At 41.2% G+C, this 21,304-nt stretch overlaps 1 protein-coding gene across 1 annotated transcript in view; it reads left to right on the forward strand.

Annotated features, from left to right (window-relative positions):
- The first annotated feature begins 501 nt into the window (after window positions 1–501).
- Window positions 502–21,304, forward strand: part of LOC127677614 (murinoglobulin-2-like) — a 70,860-nt gene continuing 50,057 nt past the window's right edge. Inside the window, 4 exon segments of the mRNA XM_052172656.1 lie at window positions 502–587; window positions 2,112–2,295; window positions 16,158–16,317; window positions 16,429–16,500. Of these exon segments, the coding sequence (XP_052028616.1) occupies window positions 502–587; window positions 2,112–2,295; window positions 16,158–16,317; window positions 16,429–16,500 (502 nt within the window).

Raw genomic sequence — 21,304 nt, forward strand, 5'->3', positions numbered from 1 at the left:
ATACTTGCACGATCAGACACAGGAGAATTTAAAATCTCCAACCTGGACAACTCCAGTGACTCTCATATGAAGAAGAAAAGAAACAGAGATGTCACATCCCAGAGAGTGACACTAGATTCTAAGTGAGTAGAAGCAGTTTGGTGGCAAATGTCACACAGTCACAGCATAGCCACCTACTGCAAAGATTTACTGCTCAGTAAGACTGAGAAAGTCTGCTCTGGCTCAGACTAAGCAAATTCTGTGGCCTTGACCCTTGACCAGCAGCAAGCACAGCTCTGCTGGCGTCTTTCCTGAGACTGTTGTAATTTATTTGAGTTGTGCTCAGGCCACCACTGAACACACTGTCAGAGAACAAATATTCTATTTTGATATTTAAACACGTTGGGCAGAGCATCCTGTTAATGTGGACTCATAAATAAGTGGCCCTGGATAGGAGGACTCTGGAAACTGTGTTAAGAAGGAGGACACCATAAGTCCTGTCCTGTCCTTTCTTACCACACCATGTGGAAGAACAGACAGGCTCAGCTGGGCCTTTTTTCAGTTATTCTGGCCTTCCTGCCTTCTGCATCCTTGCTTGATGGAGACCTGTGAGTATCTCCAAAGGCCCTCTTCTGTTTCACCCCTCCTCCAGTCAACCCCATCCATTTCCTTCATAGTTCCTTCCCCTGAAAACCTCCCTAAATTCTTTTTGCTTTCTAATTAACAAATAATGGTATATGTTCTCCAAACTTAATATTACATGAATCTGGGAAGTCTTTTTTCCCCACTCTAAAGCAATCAGTGTTACTAAACTGAGGTGTGGTATGATTTAGAATAACTTTCCCCTTATTACTGAACCAGTAGTGTCTCAAATCCCAATTGTTAGAGACATTCATGGGTGTCTATTAATCTATTTAAACTATTAATCGCTAATTATTTAATCGCTTTGAAAAATAAGCATTTCAATTGTTGACAGTCTTGGTTGGAAATGTGTAGCTTATGGTTTAACCTTGAGACAGATAAGACTTCAGGCACATCGTAAACCTGTAGATGTTTGTGTCCTAAAACAAAATAAGTGTTAAGATCAAAGACCTTGGATTAAACAACTAGTAGAACTTATTTAGTGTGCAAAACAACCACACAATTAGGATTATATTGTTGAGTGCCTTGTTTTTTATCTATGATCAGGAAAATATAGTTAACATGGTAAAAATAAAAAGCAAGCTAGTCATAATTTTGCATACTATGGTATTGCAGTGACAGGCTAGATTTTGGCAGACAAAAATCTCTAAATATAAGAAAAGGTAGAGAGTAATAGACTTTGACACTTACTCAAGAATTACATAGGTGAATTATGCCAGTTTGAATTACACAGTCACATTATAAATCTTATGTTGAACAGTAACAGAAAATGAAAACAGGGTATTGAGTTATCTTTTAAGAATTAAAAATAGGTGCTAGAGAGATGGCTCAGTGGTTAAGAGTACTGATTGCTCTTCCAGAGATTCTGAATTCAATTCCAAGCAACCACATGGTCACTCACAATTAACTGTAATGGGATCTACTGCACTCTTCTGGTGTGTCTGAAGAGAGCAACAGTGTAGTCACATACATAAAATAAATAAATAATTTTTAAAAGGAGTTGGGGGGCACATTAGAGAGATGGCTCAGTACCTAAGAGCACTGACTGCTCTTCCAGAGGTCGTGAATACAATTCGCAGTGACCACATAGTGGCTTACAACCATAAGTAATGAGATCTGATGCCCTCTTCTGGTGTGTCTGAAGATGGTGACAGTATAATCATACACATGAAATAAATAATTTTAAATAAAAGAATTAAAAATGGTAATGAAAAATAATCATGATAAATTTTTATGGAAAGAATAATTGTTCCTCTCATATTTTCAATTTTAAAAATAAGAACTTTCTAGAACTTGAGTGCTGGCTGCTTAGTGAAGAGAATGCACGCTATTCGCACCTGCCTCAGCAGGTATCACTGCAGAAGCTGATGGTTGATGAGCTGATAATTGTCTTGTCACGCTGCTGTGTGGCAAGCTGTGACACTAGTTACTGTGGTGAAAGTCCAGGTATAGACAATGTCATCTGATGGCCGGAACTCCTTCCTTTCCAGGAAGTACATGGTGCTGGTCCCTTCCCAGCTCTACACCGAGACCCCTGAGAAGATATGCCTCCATCTCTACCATCTGAATGAGACAGTGACTGTCACAGCTTCCTTGATGTCTCATCAGGAAAGGAGAAACCTGTTTGATGAGCTTGTGGTTGACAAGGACATGTTCCAATGTGTTTCCTTCCTTGTGAGTACTAGATGCCTGACCTGATTTGTTTTATATACTTATGAACATGTGAGTTAATGTGTATATATATTATCCATACACATTTCTAAAAAAATATTAATCTAGAAGCATTTCTGTGAACTCAAAACAATAAGAAACTGAGAACATTTGCACAGTAAACAGATAGCAGAGATCATGCCACCTCAAAATGAGATGAGCCTACTAAGTGAGGTAACCCTGACTCAAAAGGTGAATCATGGTATGCACTCACTAATAAGTGGATATTAACCTAGAAAACTGGAATACCCAAAACATAATCCACACATCAAATGAGGTACAAGAAGAAAGGAAGAGTGGCCCCTTGTTCTGGAAAGACTCAGTGAAGCAGTATTAGGCAAAACCAGAATGGGGAAGTGGGAAGGGGTGGGTGGGAGGACAGGGGGAGAGAAGGGGGATTGCAGGAGTGGGGTGCTAGAAAAGGGGAAATCATTTGAAATGTAAATAAAAAATATATCGAATAAAAAAAAACTGTAGAGGACAACGAAAAAAAAAATGAGATGAGCCAAAACATTTTTGTATACTGCTTTCCCATGGAATTCCCTCAAAAAAGCCTACTGCCCAAAGAAAGGTTTGTCAATTCGTTGTACTTTCTGCTGGTGGGTCAATAAACTTTCAAACACCAGTCCAGCTAATTAGGACCACATCGCCTATGCATAATCCTGATATCCTGAATAAGTGCTGGGTTTCTTCTCTGGGACCTTTCCTCAAGACATAATTCCTACCACCATTAATACATTACCTCTCACTCTACCTCAGTTTCAGAGATAAAGCTAATCTTCTTTCATTTCTTAGAGCTAATTTTCAATCAAGATTCTATTTACTCCATAAAATTGATGGTGTTTTTGTTGCACACACTACTTATACAAAATGCTGTATTTTATTTTTTATTTATTTATTTTCTATATTCTTCGCTTACATTCCAAATGCTTTCCCCTTTCCCAGTTCCCCCCTCCCCATATGTCCCACAAGCCCTATTCTTTCCACCCATTTCCCAATCACCCCCCTCCCATTTCTCTGGCCTGATACTCCCCTACAATGCTGGATCAAACCTTTTCAAGACCAGGGCCCTCTCCTTCCTTCTTCTTGGGAACCATTTGATATACTAATTGTGTCTTGAGTATTCAGAGATTCTGGACTAATTAATATCCACTTATCAGTGATTGCATTTCATGTGTATTCTTTTGTGATTGGATTACCTCACTTAGGATGATATTTTCCAGTTCCAACCATTTGCCTAAAAATTTCATGAACTCATTGTTTTTAATTGCTGAGTAGTATTCTATTGTGTAAATATACCACATTTTCTGTAACCATTCCTCCATTGAGGGACATCTGGGTTCTTTCCAGCTTCTGGCTATTATACTTAGAGCTGCTATGAATATCGTGGAGCATGTGTCCTTATTGCATGCCGGGGAATCCTCTGGGTATATGCCCAGGACTGGTATAACCAGGTCCTCTGGAAGTGTCATGCCCAGTTTTCTGAGGAAGCGCCAGACAGATTTCCACAGTGCTTGTACCATCTTTCAATCCCATCAGCAGTGGATGAATGTTCCTCTTTCTCCACATCCTTGCCAACACCTGCTGTCTCCTGAGGTTTTAATCTTAGCCATTCCTACTGGTGTGAGGTGAATTCTCAGGGTTGTTTGGATTTGCATTTCCCTAATGACTAATGATGTTGATCATCTCTTAAGGTGCTTCTCAGCCATCTGAATTTCTTCAGGTGAAAATTCTTTGTTTAGCTCTGTACCCCATTTTTTTAAATTTTTTTATTCGATATAATTTATTTACATTTCAAGTGATTTCCCCTTTTCTAGCCCCCCCACTCCCCGAAAGTCCCGTAAGCCCCCTTCTCTTCCCCTGTCCTCCCTCCCACCCCTTCCCAGTTCCCCGTTCCGGTTTTGCCGAATACTGTTTCACTGAGTCTTTCCAGAACCAGGGACCACTCCTCCTTTCTTCTTGTATCTCATTTGATGTGTGGATTATGTTTTGGGTATTCCAGTTTTCTAGGTTAATAACCACTTATTAGTGAGTGCATACCATGATTCACCTTTTGAGTCTGGGTTACCTCACTTAGTATGATGTTCTCTAGCTCCATCCATTTGCCTAAGAATTTCATGAATTCATTGTTTCTAATGGCTGAATAGTACTCCATTGTGTAGATATACCACATTTTTTGCATCCACTCTTCTGTTGAGGGATACCTGGGTTCTTTCCAGCATCTGGCAATTATAAATAGGGCTGCTATGAACATAGTAGAGCATGTATCCTTATTACATGGTGGGGAATCCTCTGGGTATATGCCCAGGAGTGGTATAGCAGGATCTTCGGGAAGTGAAGTGCCCAGTTTTCCGAGGAACCGCCAGACTAATTTCCAGAGTGGTTGTACCAATTTGCAACCCCACCAGCAGTGGAGGAGTGTTCCTCTTTCTCCACACCCTCTCCAACACCTGCTGTCTCCTGAATTTTTAATCTTAGCCATTCTGACTGGTGTAAGATGAAATCTTAGGGTTGTTTTGATTTGCATTTCCCTAATGACTAATGAAGTTGAGCATTTTTTAAGATGCTTCTCCGCCATCCGAAGTTCTTCAGGTGAGAATTCTTTGTTTAACTCTGTACCCCATTTTTTAATAGGGTTGTTCGGTTTTCTGGAGTCTAACTTCTTGAGTTCTTTATATATATTGGATATTAGCCCTCTATCTGATGTAGGATTGGTGAAGATCTTTTCCCAATTTGTTGGTTGCCGATCTGTCCTCTTGATGGTGTCCTTTGCCTTACAGAAACTCTGTTAACTTATGAGGTCCCATTTGTCAATTCTTGCTCTTAGAGCATACGCTATTGGTGTTCTGTTCAGAAACTTTCTCCCTGTACCGATGTCCTCAAGGGTCTTCCCCAGTTTCATTTCTATTAGCTTCAGAGTGTCTGGCTTTATGTGGAGGTCCTTGATCCATTTGGATTTGAGCTTAGTACAAGGAGACAAGGATGGATCAATTCGCATTCTTCTGCATGCTGACCTCCAGTTGAACCAGCACCATTTGTTGAAAAGGCTATCTTTTTTCCATTGGATGTTTTCAGCCTCTTTGTCGAGGATCAAGTGGCCATAGGTGTGTGGGTTCATTTCTGGATCTTCAATCCTGTTCCATTGATCCTCCTGCCTGTCACTGTACCAATACCATGCAGTTTTTAACACTATTGCTCTGTAGTATTGCTTGAGGTCAGGGATACTGATTCCCCCAGACTTTCTTTTGTTGCTGAGAATAGTTTTAGCTATCCTGGGTTTTTTGTTGTTCCAGATGAATTTGATAATTGCTCTTTCTAACTCTGTGAAGAATTGAGTTGGGATTTTGATGGGTATTGCATTGAATCTGTATATTGCTTTTGGCAAAATGGCCATTTTAACTATATTGATTCTACCGATCCATGAGCATGGGAGGTTTTCCCATTTTTTGAGGTCTTCTTCCATTTCCTTCTTCAGAGTCTTGAAGTTCTTGTCATACAGATCTTTCACATGTTTGGTAAGAGTCACCCCAAGATACTTTATACTGTTTGTGGCTATTGTGAAGGGGGTCATTTCCCTAATTTCTTTCTCAGCCTGCTTATCCTTTGAGTATAGGAAGGCCACTGATTTGCTTGAGTTGATTTTATAACCTGCCACTTTGCTGAAGTTGTTTATCAGCTGTAGGAGCTCTCTAGTGGAGTTTTTTGGGTCACTTAGGTAGACTATCATGTCGTCTGCAAATAATGATAGTTTGACTTCCTCCTTGCCAATTTGTATCCCTTTGACCTCCTTATGTTGTCGAAATACGAGCTAGTACCTCAAGTACAATATTGAAAAGATAAGGAGAAAGGGGGCAGCCTTGTCTGGTCCCTGATTTCAGTGGGATTGCTTCAAGTTTCTCTCCATTTAGTTTGATGCTGGCTACCGGTTTGCTGTATATTGCTTTTACTATGTTTAGGTATGGCTCTTGAATTCCTGTTCTCTCCAAGACTTTAAGCATGAAAGGATGCTGAATTTTGTCAAATGCTTTTTCAGCATCCAATGAAATGACCATGTGGTTTTTTTCTTTGAGTTTGTTTATGTAGTGGATTGTATTGATGGATTTCCGTATATTGAACCAACCCTGCATTCCCGGGATAAAGCCTACTTGATCATGGTGGATGATCGTTTTGATGTGTTCTTGGATTCGGTTGGCAAGAATTTTATTGAGTATTTTTGCATCGATGTTCATAAGGGAAATTGGTCTGAAGTTCTCTTTCTTTGTTGGATCTTTGTGTGGCTTTGGTATCAGCGTAATTTTGGCTTCCTAGAAGGAATTGGGTAGTGTTCCTTATGTTTCTATTTTGTGGAATAGTTTGAAGAGTATTGGTGTTAACTCTTCTTTGAAGGTCTGGTAGAATTCTGCACTGAAACCATCTGGTCCTGTGCTTTTTTTGGTTGGAAGACTTTCTATGACTCCTTCTATTTCTTTAGGCTTTATGGGACTGTTTAGATGGTCTAGTTGGTCCTGATTTAATTTTGGTATTTGGTGTCTGTCAAGGAAATTGTCCATTTCCTCCAGATTCTCCAGTTGTGTTGAGTACAGGCTCTTGTAGTAGGATCTGATGATTTTTTGGATTTCCTCAGTTTCCGTTGTTATATCTCCCTTTTCATTTCTAAGTTTGTTAATTTGGATACTTTCTCTGTGCCCTTTGGTCAGTCTGGCTAAGGGTTTATCTATCTTGTTGATTTTCTCAAAGAACCAGCTCCTGGTATTGTTGATTTTTTTGTAGGGTTCTCTTTGTTTCTACTTGATTGATTTCGGCCCTGAGTTTGATGATTTCCTGCCTTCTACTCCTCCTGTGTGAAATAGCTTCTTTTTGTTCTAGGGCTTGCAGGTGTGTCATTAAGCTGCTAGTGTATGGTCTCTCCATTTTCTTTTTGGAGGCACTCAGGGCTATGAGTTTTCCTCTTAGCACTGCTTTCATTGTGTCCCATAGATTTGGGTATGTTGTGTTTTCATTTTCATTGTGTTCTAAAAAGTCTTTAATTTCTTTCTTTATTTCTTCCTTGACCAAGGTATCATTGAGTAGAGTATTGTTCAGTTTCCACGTGTATGTGGGTTTTCTGTTGTTTCTGTTGCTATTGAAGACCACTTTTACTCCATAGTGATCAGATAGGAGGCATAGGATTAGTTCGATCTTCTTATATTTGTTGAGGTCTGTCTTGTGACCAATTATATGGTCGATTTTGGAGAAGGTACCATGAGGTGCTGAAAAAAAGGTATATTCTTTTGTTTTAGGATAGAATGTTCTATATATATCAGTTAAATCTAATTGGTCCAAAGCTTCAATTAGTTTCATTGTGTCCTTGTTTAGTTTCTGTTTTCCTGATCGGTCCATTGAGGAAAGTGCAGTGTTGAAGTCACCCACAATTATTGTGTTAGGTGCAATGTGTGCTTTGAGTTTTAATAAAGTTTCTTTTATGAAAGAGGGTGCCCTTGCATTTGGAGCATAGATGTTCAGGATTGAGAGTTCTTCTTGTTGTATTTTTCCTTTGACAAGCAAGAAGTGTCCCTCAGAGTCTCTTTTGATGACTTTGGGTTGAAAGTCAATTTTATCTGATATTAAAATGGCTACTCCAGCTTGTTTCCTGAGACCATATGCTTGTAAAATTGTCTTCCAGCCTTTTACTCTAAGGTAGTGTTTGTCTTTGACCCTGAGGTGTGTTTCCTGTAAGCAGCAAAATGGAGGGTCCTGTTTACGTATCCAGTCAGTTAGTCTGTGTCTTTTTATTGGGGCATTAAGTCCATTGATGTTAAGAGATATTAAGGAATAGTGATTGTTACTTCCTATCATTTTTGACGTTATTTTTTAAATTTGATTGCTTAACTTCTTTTGGGTTTGATGAAAGGTTACTATCTTGCTTTTTCCAGGGTGAAGTTTCCCTCCTTGTATTGGTGTTGTCCTCCTATTATCCTTTTTAGGGCTGGGTTTGTGGATAGATATTGGGTAAACTTGGTTTTGTTGTGAAATATCTTAGTTTCTCCATCTATGGTAATTGAGAGTTTTGCTGGATATAGTAGTTTTGGTTGGCATTTGTGTTCTCTTAGAGTCTGCATGAGATCTGCCCAGGACCTTCTAGCATTCATAGTCTCAGGTGAAAAGTCTGCTGTGATTCTGATAGGTCTTCCTTTATATGTTACTTGGCCTTTTTCTCTTACTGCCTTTAATATTCTTTCTTTGTTTAGTACATTTGGTGTTTTGATTATTATGTGTCATGAAGTATTTCTGTTCTGGTCCAGTCTGTTTGGAGTTCTGTAGGCTTCTTGTATATTCAAGGGCATCTCTCTCTTTAGGTTAGGGAAGTTTTCTTCCATAATTTTATTGAAGATATTTGCTGGCCCTTTAAGTTGTAAATCTTCACTCTCATCTATGCCTATAATCCTTAGGTTTGGTCTTCTCATTGTGTCCTGGATTATCTGGATATTTTGGGTTACAAGCTTTTGCATTTTGCATTTTCTTTAACTGTTGAGTCCATGGTTTCTATGGAATCTTCAGCATCTGAGATTCTTTCTTCTATTTCTTGTATTCTGTTGTTGATATTTGCATCTCTGTCCCCTGATTTCTTCCCAAGGCTTTCTATCTCCAAAGTTGTCTCCCTTTGAGTTTTCTTAGTTGTTTCTACTTCTGATTTTAGATCCTGGATGGTTTTGCTTAGCTCCTTCACTTGCATGTTTGTGTTTTCCTGTAATTCTTTAAGAGATTTTTGTGTTTCCTCTTTCATGAGCTCAGCCTGTTGACCAAAGTTCTCCTGTATTTCTTTAAGAGATTTTTGTGTGTCGTCTTTCATGACCTCAGCCTGTTGACCAAAGTTCTCCTGCATTTCTTTAAGTGTTTTTTGCATTTCCTCCTTGTTGGCTTTTGTATTCTCCTGGATTTCTTTCAATGATTTTTGTGTTTCCCTTGCAAGGGCTTCTAACTTTTGATCCATTTTCTCCTGAATTTCTTTAAGTATGTCCTTCATGTGTTCCTGTACCAGCATCATGACCAGTGATTTTAAATCCAAATCTTGTTTTACTGGTGTGATGGGGTATCCAGGACATGTTGGTAGAGGAGAATTGGGTTCAGATGTTGCCATATTGCCTTGATTTCTGTTAGTGACGTTCCTGCGTTTGCCTTTTGCCATCTAGTTCTCACTGGTTTTAGTTTGTCTTGTCAGTGCTGGACTCACCAGTGCAAGCTGCCCCTTCCCAGTTGGCCTCTGGTGCACAGCTTACCTCCTGCACTGCTTGTAGACAGGGTGCTGCTGCCCAGGCTGTTCAGATCCCAAAGCAGGCACCCGAAGGCTCCTGCTGGGGCCCACTGGATTCACTGGAGCACACTGACTTCTCCCAGCTGGCCGCCCGGAAGCCCAGCTAGCCACTTGCAGGACTTGGAGATGTGGTGCTGCCGCCCAGGCTGATCTGCTTCCGGAAGCGGAGAGAGTAGAGCTGAGGGCGTCCGCCTGAGGCCTTACCCCAGATTGTGTCTGTGGAGCAGATGGAGCCCGTGTGCACCCCCAGGGAGTGCCGATGGTGTATGCTGCTGTGACCTCCCCTGTGTTCCGCTCACTCCGCTGGGCAGCCGACCCGCCAACCGGGCTGTCGCACACAAGGTTAGCCTGGCTGCCCAGTCCCTGAGTCCAGGCAAAAGCCTGGGAGGCTAAGGTCCGAGCAAAGTTCCCCTAGGGCTATAACTGTTAATTGGGTCCGCCAGGTGACTAGGATGGCGGGCATGCGTGCCCGCGCTCCCTGAAAGCGCTGGGAGAGTCTGCTGTGCTAGCAATCACCTGGGCGGGTTGACTCACAGATGGCCCACCAAGCCGCCCAGTTCTTGGGGTCAGTCCTGTGCCTTTTGGGGCCTAGACCCCCGCTTTGTTAGCCTCAGGCTATGCCTGTTACAGGTCTGCCCGCCAGAGCTCTCTGTCGTCCTGGAGGCAAAATGGCGGCGGCGCGCGCGCAGGCCTGGGCAAAAAACCTCCTGGCTGGGTTGGCACCCCGATGGCCCCCCGACCACCCCAGGGCCTGGGTGCAGGCCAACGCCCGTCGGGCTCAGACCACCGCGGTGTTGGCCTCGGATTATGTTTGTGTACCTCAGTCTGTCCGATCCCTGGAGTATGGAACCAAGATGGATGCACCTCTCCTGACTGGTGGGAGGCCGAGTTCTGAAGTGGCTTCCGTGCAGGAAAGGTGCCGCACAACTGCAGCTGCTTGCCGCCCGGCTGGTCAGCGAAGGTCAGTGGTCGTGGGCGCAGGGCCTAACTGGACCCTGTGTCGCCTTGGTTCCACTGCTGATGGCCCTTCAGCTGGACCAGCCACTGCTGCGCTGCCGCCGCCGCCTCCGCCGCCGCCGCCGCCACCCTCTGTACCCCATTTTTAATAGGGTTATTTGGTTCTCTGGGGTATAAGTTCTTGAGTTCTTTGTATATATTGGATATTAGCCCTCTTTCAGATATAGTGTTAGTGAAGATCTTTTCCCAATTTTTTGGTTGCCATTTTGTCCTTTTGACGGTGTCCTTTCCCTTACCAAAAATTTGTAATTTTATGAGGTCCCAGTTGTCAATTCTTGATCTTAGAGCATAAGCCATTGGTGTTCTGTTCAGGAACATTTCCCCTGTGCCCATGTCCTCAACGGTCTTCCACTGTTTCTTTTCTATTCGTTTCAGTGTGTCTGGTTTTAAGTGGAGGTCCTTGATCCACTTGGAGTTGAGCTTAGTAAAAGGAGATAAGAATGGATTAATTCCCATTCTTCTGCATGCTGACCTCCAATTGAACCAGCACCATTTGTTGAAAAGGCTATCTTTTCTCCACTGGATGTTTTCTGGTCCTTTGGCGAAGATTAAGTGACCATAGGTGTGTGGGTTCATTTCTGGGACTTCAATCCTATTCCATTGGTCCACATGCTTGTCACTGTACAATACCATGCAGTTTTTAACACTATTGCTCTGTAGTATTGCTTGAGGTCTGGGATACTGATTCTCCCAGAAGTTCTTTTGCTGTTGAGAATAGTTTTAGCTATCCTGGGGTTTTTTATTATTCCAGATGAATTTGAGAATTACTCTTTCTAACTCTGTGAAGAACTGAGTTGGGATTTTGATGGGGATTGCATTGAATCTGTAGATTGCTTTTGGAAAGATAGCCATTTTAACAATATTAATCCTGCCAATCCATGAGCATGGAAGATTTTTCCATTCTCTGAGGTCTTCTTTGATTTCCTTCTTCAGAGACCGGAAGTTCTTGTCATACCGATCTTTCATTTGTTTGGTTAGACTCACACCAAGATACTTTATATTGTTTTGGTTATTGTGAAGGGTGTCATTTGCCTAACTTCTTTCTCAGCCTGCTTATCCTTTGAGTATAGGAAGGCTACTGATTTGCTTGAGTTGATCTTATAACCAGTCACTTTACTGAACTTGTTTATCAGCTGTAGGAGTTCTCTGGTGGAGTTTTTTGGGTCACTTAAGTGTACTATCATAACATCTGCAAATAGTGATAGTTTGACTTCTTCCTTTCCAATTTGTATCTCTTTGACCTCCTTATGTTGTCTAATTGCTCTAGCTAGAACTTCAAGTACTGTATTGAAAACATATGGAGCGAGAGGGCAGCCATGTCTAGTCCCTGATTTTAGTGGGATTGCTTCAAGTTTCTCTCCATTTAGTTTGATGCTGGCTACTGGTTTGCTGTATATTGCTTTAACTATGTTTAAGTATGGGCCTTGGATTCCTGTTCTTTCCAAGACTTTTAGCATGAAAGCATGCTGAATTTTGTCAAATGCCTTTTTATCATCTAATGAAACGACCATTGTTTTTTTTTTCTTTGAATTTGCTTATGTAGGTGGATTGCATTGATGGATTTCCTTATATTGAACCATCCCTGCATCCCTGGGATGAAGCCTACTTGATCATGGTGAATGACCATTTTGATGTTTTCTTGTATTTGGTTGGCAAGAATTTTATTTAGTACATTTGCATCGATGTTCATAAGGGAAATTGGCCTGAAGGGTTTTTTTTTTTTTTGGATCTTCGTGTGGTTTTGCTAACAGCATAATTTGGCTTCATATGTTTCTATTTTGTGGAATAGTTTAAAGATTATTGGTGTTAGGTATTCTTTGAAAGTCGCATAGGATTCTGCACTAAAACCATCTGGCCCCGTGCTTTTTTTGGTTGGGAGACTTTCCATGACCTCCTTTATTACTTTAGGGGTTATGGGACTGTTTAGATGATCTATTTGATCCTGATTTAATTTTGGTGTTTGGTATCTGTCTAGGAAATTGTCCATTTCCTCCATATTCTCCAGTTCTGTTGAGTATAGGCTTTTGTAGTAGGATCTGATGATTTTTTGAATTTCTTCAGTTTCTGTTCTTATATCTCCCTTTTCATTTCTAATTTTGTTAATTTGGATACTTTCTCTGTGCCATTTGGTTAGTCTGGCTAAGGGTTTATCTGTCTTGTTGATTTTCTCAAAGAACCAGCTCCTGGTTTTGTTGATTTTCTGTATGGTTCTCTTTGTTTCTACTTGATTGATTTCAGCCCTGAGTTTGATGATTGCCTGTCTTCTACTCCTCCTGGGTGAATTAGTTTCTTTTTGTTCCAGGGCTTTCAGGTGTGCCATTAAGCTGCTAGTGTATGCTCTCTCCTGTTTCTTTTCAAGGCACTCAGGGCTATGAGTTTTCCTCTTAGCACTGCTTTCATTGTGTCCCATAAATTTGGGTATGTAGTGCCTTCATTTTCATTAAATTCTAAACAGTCTTTGATTTCTTTCTTTATTTCTTCCTTGACCAAAGTATTATTGAATAGACAATTGTTCAGTTTCCATGTGTATGTGGGCTTACTGGTTTGTTGTTGTTGTTGTTGTTGTTGTTGTTGCTATTTAAGATCGCTTTTACTCCATAGTGATCTGATAGTAGGCATGGGATAAGTTCAATCTTCTTATATTTGTTGAGGTCTGTCTTGTGACCAATTATATGATCTATATTGGAGAAGGTAACATGAGGTGCTGAGAAAAAGGTATATTCTTTTGCTTTAGGATGAAATGTTTTTATATAGATATAGATAGACATAGAGATATACATATAGATAGAGATATACATATAGAGATATACATATAGAGATATACATATAGATATACATATAGATATACATATAGATATACATATATGATTATAGATCTGTTAAATCCAATTGGTCCAAAGCTTCTATTAGTTTCACTGTGTCCCTGTTTAGTTTCTGTTTTCCTGATCGGTCCATTGAGTAGAGTGGGGTGTTGAAGTCACCCACAATTATTGTATTAGGTGCAATGTGTGCTTTGAGCTTTAGTAAAATTTCTTTTACAAATGAGGGTTCCCTTGCATCTGGAGCATAGATGTTCAGAACTGAGACTTCTTCTTGAAGGATTTTTCCTTTGAACAACAATAAGTGTCCTTCCACGTCTCTTTTGATGACTTAGGTTGAAAGTCAATTTTATCTGATATTAGAGTGGCTACTCCGGCTTGGTTCCTGAGACCATTTGCTTGTAAAATTGTCTTCCAGCCTTTTACTCTAAGGTAGTGTTTGCCTTTGACACTGAGGTATGTTTCCTGTAAACAGAAAAATGTAGGGTCCTGTATAGGTATCCAGTCTGTTAGTCTATGTCTTTCTATTGGGGAATTGAGTCCATTGATGTTAAGAGATATTAAGGAATAGTGTTTATTGCTTCCTGTCATTTTTGATGTTATTTTTTACATTTGATTGGTTATCTTCTTTTGGGTTTGATGAAAGAATGTTACTATCTTGCTTTTTCCAGGGTGTAGTTTCCCTCCTTGTATTGGTGTTTTCCTCCTATTATCCTTTGTAGTGCTGGGTTTGTGGAAAGACATAGAGTAAATTTGGTTTTGACATGGAATATCTTGGTTTCTCCATCTATGGTGATTGAGAGTTTTGCTGGGTATAGTAGTTTTGGCTGGCATTTGTGTTCTCTTAGAATCTGCATGAAATCTGCCCAGGATCTTCTAGCTTTCATGGTCTCTGGTGAGAAGCCTGGTATAAATCTGATAGGTCTTCCTTTACATGTTACTTGGCCTTTTAATCTTACTGCCTTGAATATTCTTTCTTTGTTTAGTACATTTGGGATTTTGATTAGTATGTGGCAAGAGGTATTTCTGCTCAGGTCCAGTCTGTTTGGAGTTCTGTAGGCTTCTTGTATATTCATGGGCATCTCTCTTTTTAGGTTAGGGAAGTTTTCTTCCATAATTTTGTTGAAGATATTTGCTGGCCCTTTAAGTTGTAAATCTTCACTCTCTTCTATACCTATAATCCTTAGATTTGGTCTTCTCATTGTGTCCTGGATTTCCTGGATGTTTTGTGTTACATGCTTTTTGCATTTTGCATTTTCTTTGACCGTTGAGTCCATGGTTTCTGTGCTATCTTTGGCATCTGAGATTCTTTCTTCTATCTCTTGTATTCTGTTGTTGATATTTGCATCTATGGCTCCTGATTTCTTCCGAAGGCTTTCTATCTCCAAAGTTGTCTCCCTTTGCGATTTCTTAGTTGTTCTGACTTCTGTTTTTAGATCCTGGATGGTTTTGCTCAGTTCCTACATATACTTGTTTGTGTTTTCCAATAAGTCTTTAAGAGATTTTTGAGTTTCCTCTTTCATGACTTCTGCATGTTGACCCAAGTTCCCATGTATTTCTTTAAGTGATTTTTGCATTTCCTCCTTATAGGCTGCTATCCTTTGAGCCATATTCTCTTGAATTTCTTTAAATAATTTTTGTGTTTCCCTTGTAAGGGCTTCTAAGTTTTAATCCATTTTCTCCTGTATTTCTTTAAGAGATTTATTTATGTCCTTCTTGTATTCCTCTAACAGCATCATGACCAGTGATTTTAAATCCAAATCTTGTTTTTCTGGTGTGTTCAGGTATCCAGGACTTGCTGATGTTTGAGAATTGGGTTCAGATGCTGCCATATTGCCTTGATTTCTTTTAGTAAACTTCCTTTCTTTGCCTTTTGCCATCTGGTTATCTCTGGCGTTAGATGGTCCTGTTGTCACTGGCTGGTGCTTGAACCTCCTGTGATCCCATAAGGCTATTTCCACACCACTGGATGACTGGGTTTCCCCTGGCACAGATTGCGGATGTGCTGCCCTCCTCTTGGGTGCCGTTGGAGCCCTGATGTGTCCTGCCCTAAGCAATATTATACTCGGGTTCTCTCTGTGAACCTGGTGCTGTCAGTCTGCTCTGTCAGGGAATGAAGATGGCGATGGGGATCCCCTCCAAGTGCCGACCACTCCAAAGGGCACAGGACCCACGTCTGGCTGGTACACAGACGGACCACCGTTCTGCCCAGGTCCTGGGCACAGGCAGGAACCTGGCATTCTGAGTCCCCAGAGATCTTAAACTTGGGATATTTCAGAACCTGGGGCCGCTTGTCCTGTCCAACTAGGAGCAAAGATGGTGGCAGAGATCCCCTCCAAGTGCCAACTATCCAGCAGTGAACAGGACCTATGCCTGGCTGACACAGAGATGAACTGCCGATCTGCCCAGTTCCTGAGTGCAGGCAGCAGCCCAGTGGTCTGCTTCCCAAGAGATCTTAAACTCTTGATATCACAGTACCTTGGGCCGCTTGCCCTGTCCAATTGGGAGCCAAAATGTGTATTTTCTTTCATCCTTTTTTCCCTGACACTGTTTTTTCCTCCATGTAATATTTAAACAGAAACTGATGGACCCTCCACCTCTTTCCTGTGTGGTGGAGGGAGAGAAGGTTAGTGAGGCAATCTAAAAAGTGCAGAGAGTCAGATGGTAAAGGATCTCTCATGTGTTCCTGTTGTTCTCAGATCCCTAGATTCTCCCCTTCTGATACGGTCGAGTCTCTCTACATCGACATCAAAGGGCTAACACATACATTCAGCAAAAGGAATTCGGTGCTTGTGAAGAACAAAGAAAGTGTTGTCTTTGTGCAGACAGACAAGCCTGTGTACAAGCCAGGACAGACAGGTATGGCACACCACCAGGGGTAAAGGAATTAAGACACCATCCTGAACATGGCATTCAAAAGGCCTGGGTCCTTGGACCTCACTAGAAAAGTTTCTCTTTTTCTTTTTCCAGTTAAATTTCGGGTTGTCTCTGTGGATAAAAAGCTACACCCCCTGAATGAGTTGGTGAGTCTTTTACCTATTGGTATTGGTAGAGTCTTCAAGACAAAATGTCACTGTAATATTCTAATTTCCAGTCCCTTGTTTTCTATACTGGATCTTTTGCCTGTTTGTAACTGTCACTCAATCAGCTTTGGCCATCCTATGGCTTCCTTATGTGTGAGTGCCCTTATTTTGTAGTCTATTACTGGTTAAGTATCTCTGGGTTATCTCTATACTTTGTGGAGACTTACACTGCATAGAACCTTTTAGATTAGTCAATGTTTTTCAGTCATTTCTTTTGTAGATTCTGCTGCTTTGGGCCATCCTTAAAAATCCATTTCTAGTATAACTAGGGTATTTCTCATACAGTATCTGTTATTTTTATAACTTCAAATTTAACACTTGAATTCTTCCCTAAATAAACTCTCTTAAGAATAAAATTGCATTTCAGTCTCTTGCCCTCTGTTCTTAGGCAAGTTGTGAGTATCTGTATAGTTAAATGCCTTCTATTATGAATAGAAGCTTCTCTGGTGAGGGCTGAGGGGTGCTTTAATCTATAAATATAAACCCAAATCTGTAACAGTTGGCTTAATACTGTGTCCTGTAGCAGTATAATCATAGTGGGTTCTCTCCTGGGATCTATGAGGCATGAAACCCCAGGTTCTTGGCTCTACAATTATTCAGAGTGTGTGGATTTCATCTTCCACAGTGGCACTTAAGTCCAGTCAGAAGTGGTTGGTTGCTTCCTTGACATTTGTGCTACTAATGCACCAGTGGGCATATCTTACCTGGCCAGTGGTTCTTACTATTTAGAAGTATGGCAGCTGGGTGATATTAATCATTATCTTCCCCCTTTGATAGTTTACATAATACCTTCCAGCTATATGAAAGCTAGCCATTAGGGAAGATGGTTCCTGTCTGTACCTGCTTGCTTGACTGTAGAAAGGAAATCCTAAATTAGACATTTAATCACATCCTCACCTCCCAAGGCACTGAGATTGGTGTGTTGGGAGGAAGGAAAAACTTTAAGAGCCAGAGATGAATACTGTTAGAGGCAGAATAAATGCAGGAAAACAATTCTCTAAATACAACTTGGCAGCAGCACATATGAACTTACAGTTGTGTTACCAGGCATAAGCACATGCGATAAAAACAAACCCTGGCATGGAGAGGAGAGGTGGGCATGAAGTCCCACCCCTTGCTGAGGAGCTATTGTTATGACAGCTACCTGGAGAAAGTCAGTCTACCAAACTCCAGTGGAAGTCCACATATCCAAGAATTTATAGATATTCAGCACAAATTGAAATTAATGGATGGAAAAAGAGAGAACACTAAGTTAGGTATGAAGGGAAGGGAGGTAGATCTGGAAGGGTGAATATCATCAGGAAATACTGTACAAAATTCTAAAAGAAATACTTAAAAACTAAAAAGTATATCAATCTGCTTTTACTTAGTTTGTTCTTTACAAATAACAAATTACAATGGACAACATTTTTTGGAAAGTATAAAATTTCTGTTTCCCCCATAATCTGTTGTCTAGTTTTATCAAGTATATATTTACCTTTTTGCTATGACTTATTCTTCTCTCATACAAAACATCCTAACCATAGCACTCCTTCCCTCTCTTCCTCCCAGTCACCCACAAACTCCCCTTTCCTCCAGATCGATTTCCCTTCAGAAAAAAGTAGCCCACCCAGTGATATCATCTGAACACAGCACAACAAGATACAAGAAGACTAGGCACAAACCCTCACATAAAGGCTTGGCAAGACAACCCAGTAAGGGGGTGGGGGAAAAGGGTTCCAAGATCAGGCAAAAGAGTCAAAGACACACCAGCTCCCACTGTTTGGTCTCCTGCAAACAACCCAGGCTAAACAAACACAGCATGCATGCCAATGAACTAGTCCAGACCCCAGCAGGTTCCGTGATTGTCACGTTAGTCTCTGAACCCTTTTGGGTCATGCTTTATTGATTCTGCAGGCTGTTTTCTCCTGATGTCCTTGACCTCTCTGGCTCCTTTTTCCCCCTCTGCCTCTTACAATCCTTCCTTCCACTCTTCTTCAGCATTTCCCAAGCTCTGCATATTGTTTGGCTGTGAATCTCTGCATCTACTCCCACAAACTACTAGAGAAAGCCTCACTGATGAAGACCAGGCTGAGCACTGGTCCTATGAGTACAGCAGGCTATCATTAGGAATCATTTCAGTGACCTTGCCCCTAGTTAGTCATGTTTGGTTCTACACTAGATCTATGAGCCATCTAGCTTCTCAGTCCTGGCCATCCAGGCAGTATGGGGGCATGGGCTCCCTCTCATGGCTTGGGCTTCAAATTAGACCAGTCATTGGTTGGCCACTCCCACAAACTCTAAGCTACCATTGCCTCTGCATATCTTGCTGATAGGACAGGTGTGGATCAAAGGTTTTGTGGCTGGGTTGGTGTCCCAATCCCATCACTGGGAGCCTTACCTGGTTATAGAAGATGGCTCCATGCCCTCCATCACTAGGAGCCCTCACAAATGTCACCCTCATAGATTACAATAGTTTCCACTGCACTAGGTTTCCACATCACCCACTAAATGCTTCCTATTCCAATCATCTTGCCCCATACACTCTCCCTCCTTTTCTCCCTTCCTAACCTCACCCCCTCCCCCCGTTTCAGTCTCCTCCCTCCCTGAGTCCACCTGAAAAATCTATATTGATTTCGCTTCCCAGGGAGTTCCAAGCTTCCTCTAGAGCCCTTGTTGTTACTTAGCATATCTGGGTCTGTTGATTGAAGTATGATGCCCTGTTACTTTACAGCTTGTGTCTGCTTATATGTAATGTATCATGTTTTTCTTTCTGGGTCTGATTGCTTCACTTAGGATAATTGTTTGTAGTTCCATTCTTCATTATATATACATGTGTATGATTCTATTGGACAATCCCTCAATCCCTTTACCCATCTCTGTAGGCTTATGACACTAAAATTTCCAGTGTAGGTTAGAGTTTTATTGCTGTGCTGAAACACCTCAGCTATGGCAACTCTTATTTTAAAAAAAAGAAAGAAAGAGTAAAAGAAAAACACTAACAATAACGAAACATTTCATTGGCACTGGCTTAGAGTTTCAGAGGTTTAGTCCACTATCATCATGGCAGGAAGCAGGTACTAGAGGAGCTGAGAGTTCTACATCCTAATCTGCAGACAGCAGGAGAATGTCACACTGGGCATAGCTTGAGCATTTGAGACCTCAAAGTCCACCCATTCAGGGACATGTTTCCACCAAGAAGACCACACCTATTCAATCATGGCCACGCATCTTAATAGTGCCACTCCCTATGCCCATTTAAGCACATGAGTCTTTGGGAGCCATTCCTATTCAAACCAACAAAGTAGTTGACTTGCATCCTAGTGCTTTGTGTGGCTGTGTAGTACAAGTTCATTTGTGTGTGTGTGTGCGTGTGTGTGTGTGTGTGTGTGTGTGTGTGTGTGTGTGTATACATCCATTTGCTAGCCAGAAGACAATCTAACAACCTCAGGTGTCAGTTTTAGGGTGCCATACAACTTGGGATCTGAGTCACAGTCTCTGATTGGCCTGGGAATTGATGATCAGGTTAGGTTCAGCTGCTGGATGACCCCTGAAGAACTGTCTGTTTTGCTTGCTTCTCTAGCTGGAACTTCAGGGAATACTTGTACCTGCTTTTTATGTGGATTCTGGGATGAAGCCCAAGTCCTTACACCCTGGCAGCCACCATGTTGCCAACTGTGTCTCCCTTCCTTTGCGCACCTCCAAGATTCATAATAGTTACAACATTTCCTTTTTAATTAATTAATTAATTTGCATCCCAAACACACTTCCCCCTCCCAGTGCCTCCCTCACATATTGCCTCCCTCAGTCTCCTCTCCCCTTCTTCTCTGAGAGGATGGGGCCTCCCCTGGGTGTCCCCCCACCATGGCACATCAAGTCTCTGTCAGATTAAGCTCATCCTCTCCCACTGGGACCAGACAAGGTAGCCATGATGACTCAGCTTCCTGTCTGCCACATATGTGGGTAGAAGGGGCTCATCCCAGCCTATGAATGCTCTTTGGTTGGTGGCCCAGACTCTGAGAGCTCCCAGGCATCTGTCTTTGATGACTCTGTTGGTTTTTCTGTGGAGTTTTTACCCCTATCCGGGCCTTCAACCCTTCCCCCAACTCTTCCATAAGTGTTCCTGACCTCCATCCAATGTTTGGCTGTGGGTATCTGCATCTGTTTCACTCTGATGCTTGGTAGAACTTCTTATAGGACAGAAATTCCATTTTTATTTAGGGTGAGTTCACTTCTATGAAGTAATCTTTTCAGAATTTCATCAACTGCTCCTGGATGTTTTGAATAAATTTTACTATCAGGGTACACTTCTATAATCAGCCTTGAAAATTTGATTCACATGTTAATAACATGCATATTTTTGGAAACAGTATGAAGCATTTAATAACAAACATTTCTCTCTAGTGCATATATATCTACCCATTATTTTAGGTGTCTTTTCATATATTTCTAATGGTTTCTAATAATCTTCTTAGTCCTCCTGGATTTCTTAATAGAAATTAAGTTATTCCCCAAATCATAGTTTTCATGAATGAATGGAGTTTATAGAATTTATCATTTTTGCCTGCATTTTCAGTGCAATTAAAATTTTCTAAGTATCCCATTACTTTTTTGTCAGGTTGATCTTGCCAAATTCATGAGTAAAAATGACTTACTTGGATTCCAACAGTTTTTGTGTGCTGGTTATAAAGTGCTTTTGCTATTACACTTTAGGGTTCATTTCTCTGCCACTTAAAGATTTAAAAGGCAGGTGGTGAACTGGCTTACAATGGACTGTTACTAGA

Source organism: Apodemus sylvaticus, chromosome 2 (assembly GCF_947179515.1).
Source record: "Apodemus sylvaticus chromosome 2, mApoSyl1.1, whole genome shotgun sequence".
Taxonomy (NCBI): domain Eukaryota; kingdom Metazoa; phylum Chordata; class Mammalia; order Rodentia; family Muridae; genus Apodemus; species Apodemus sylvaticus.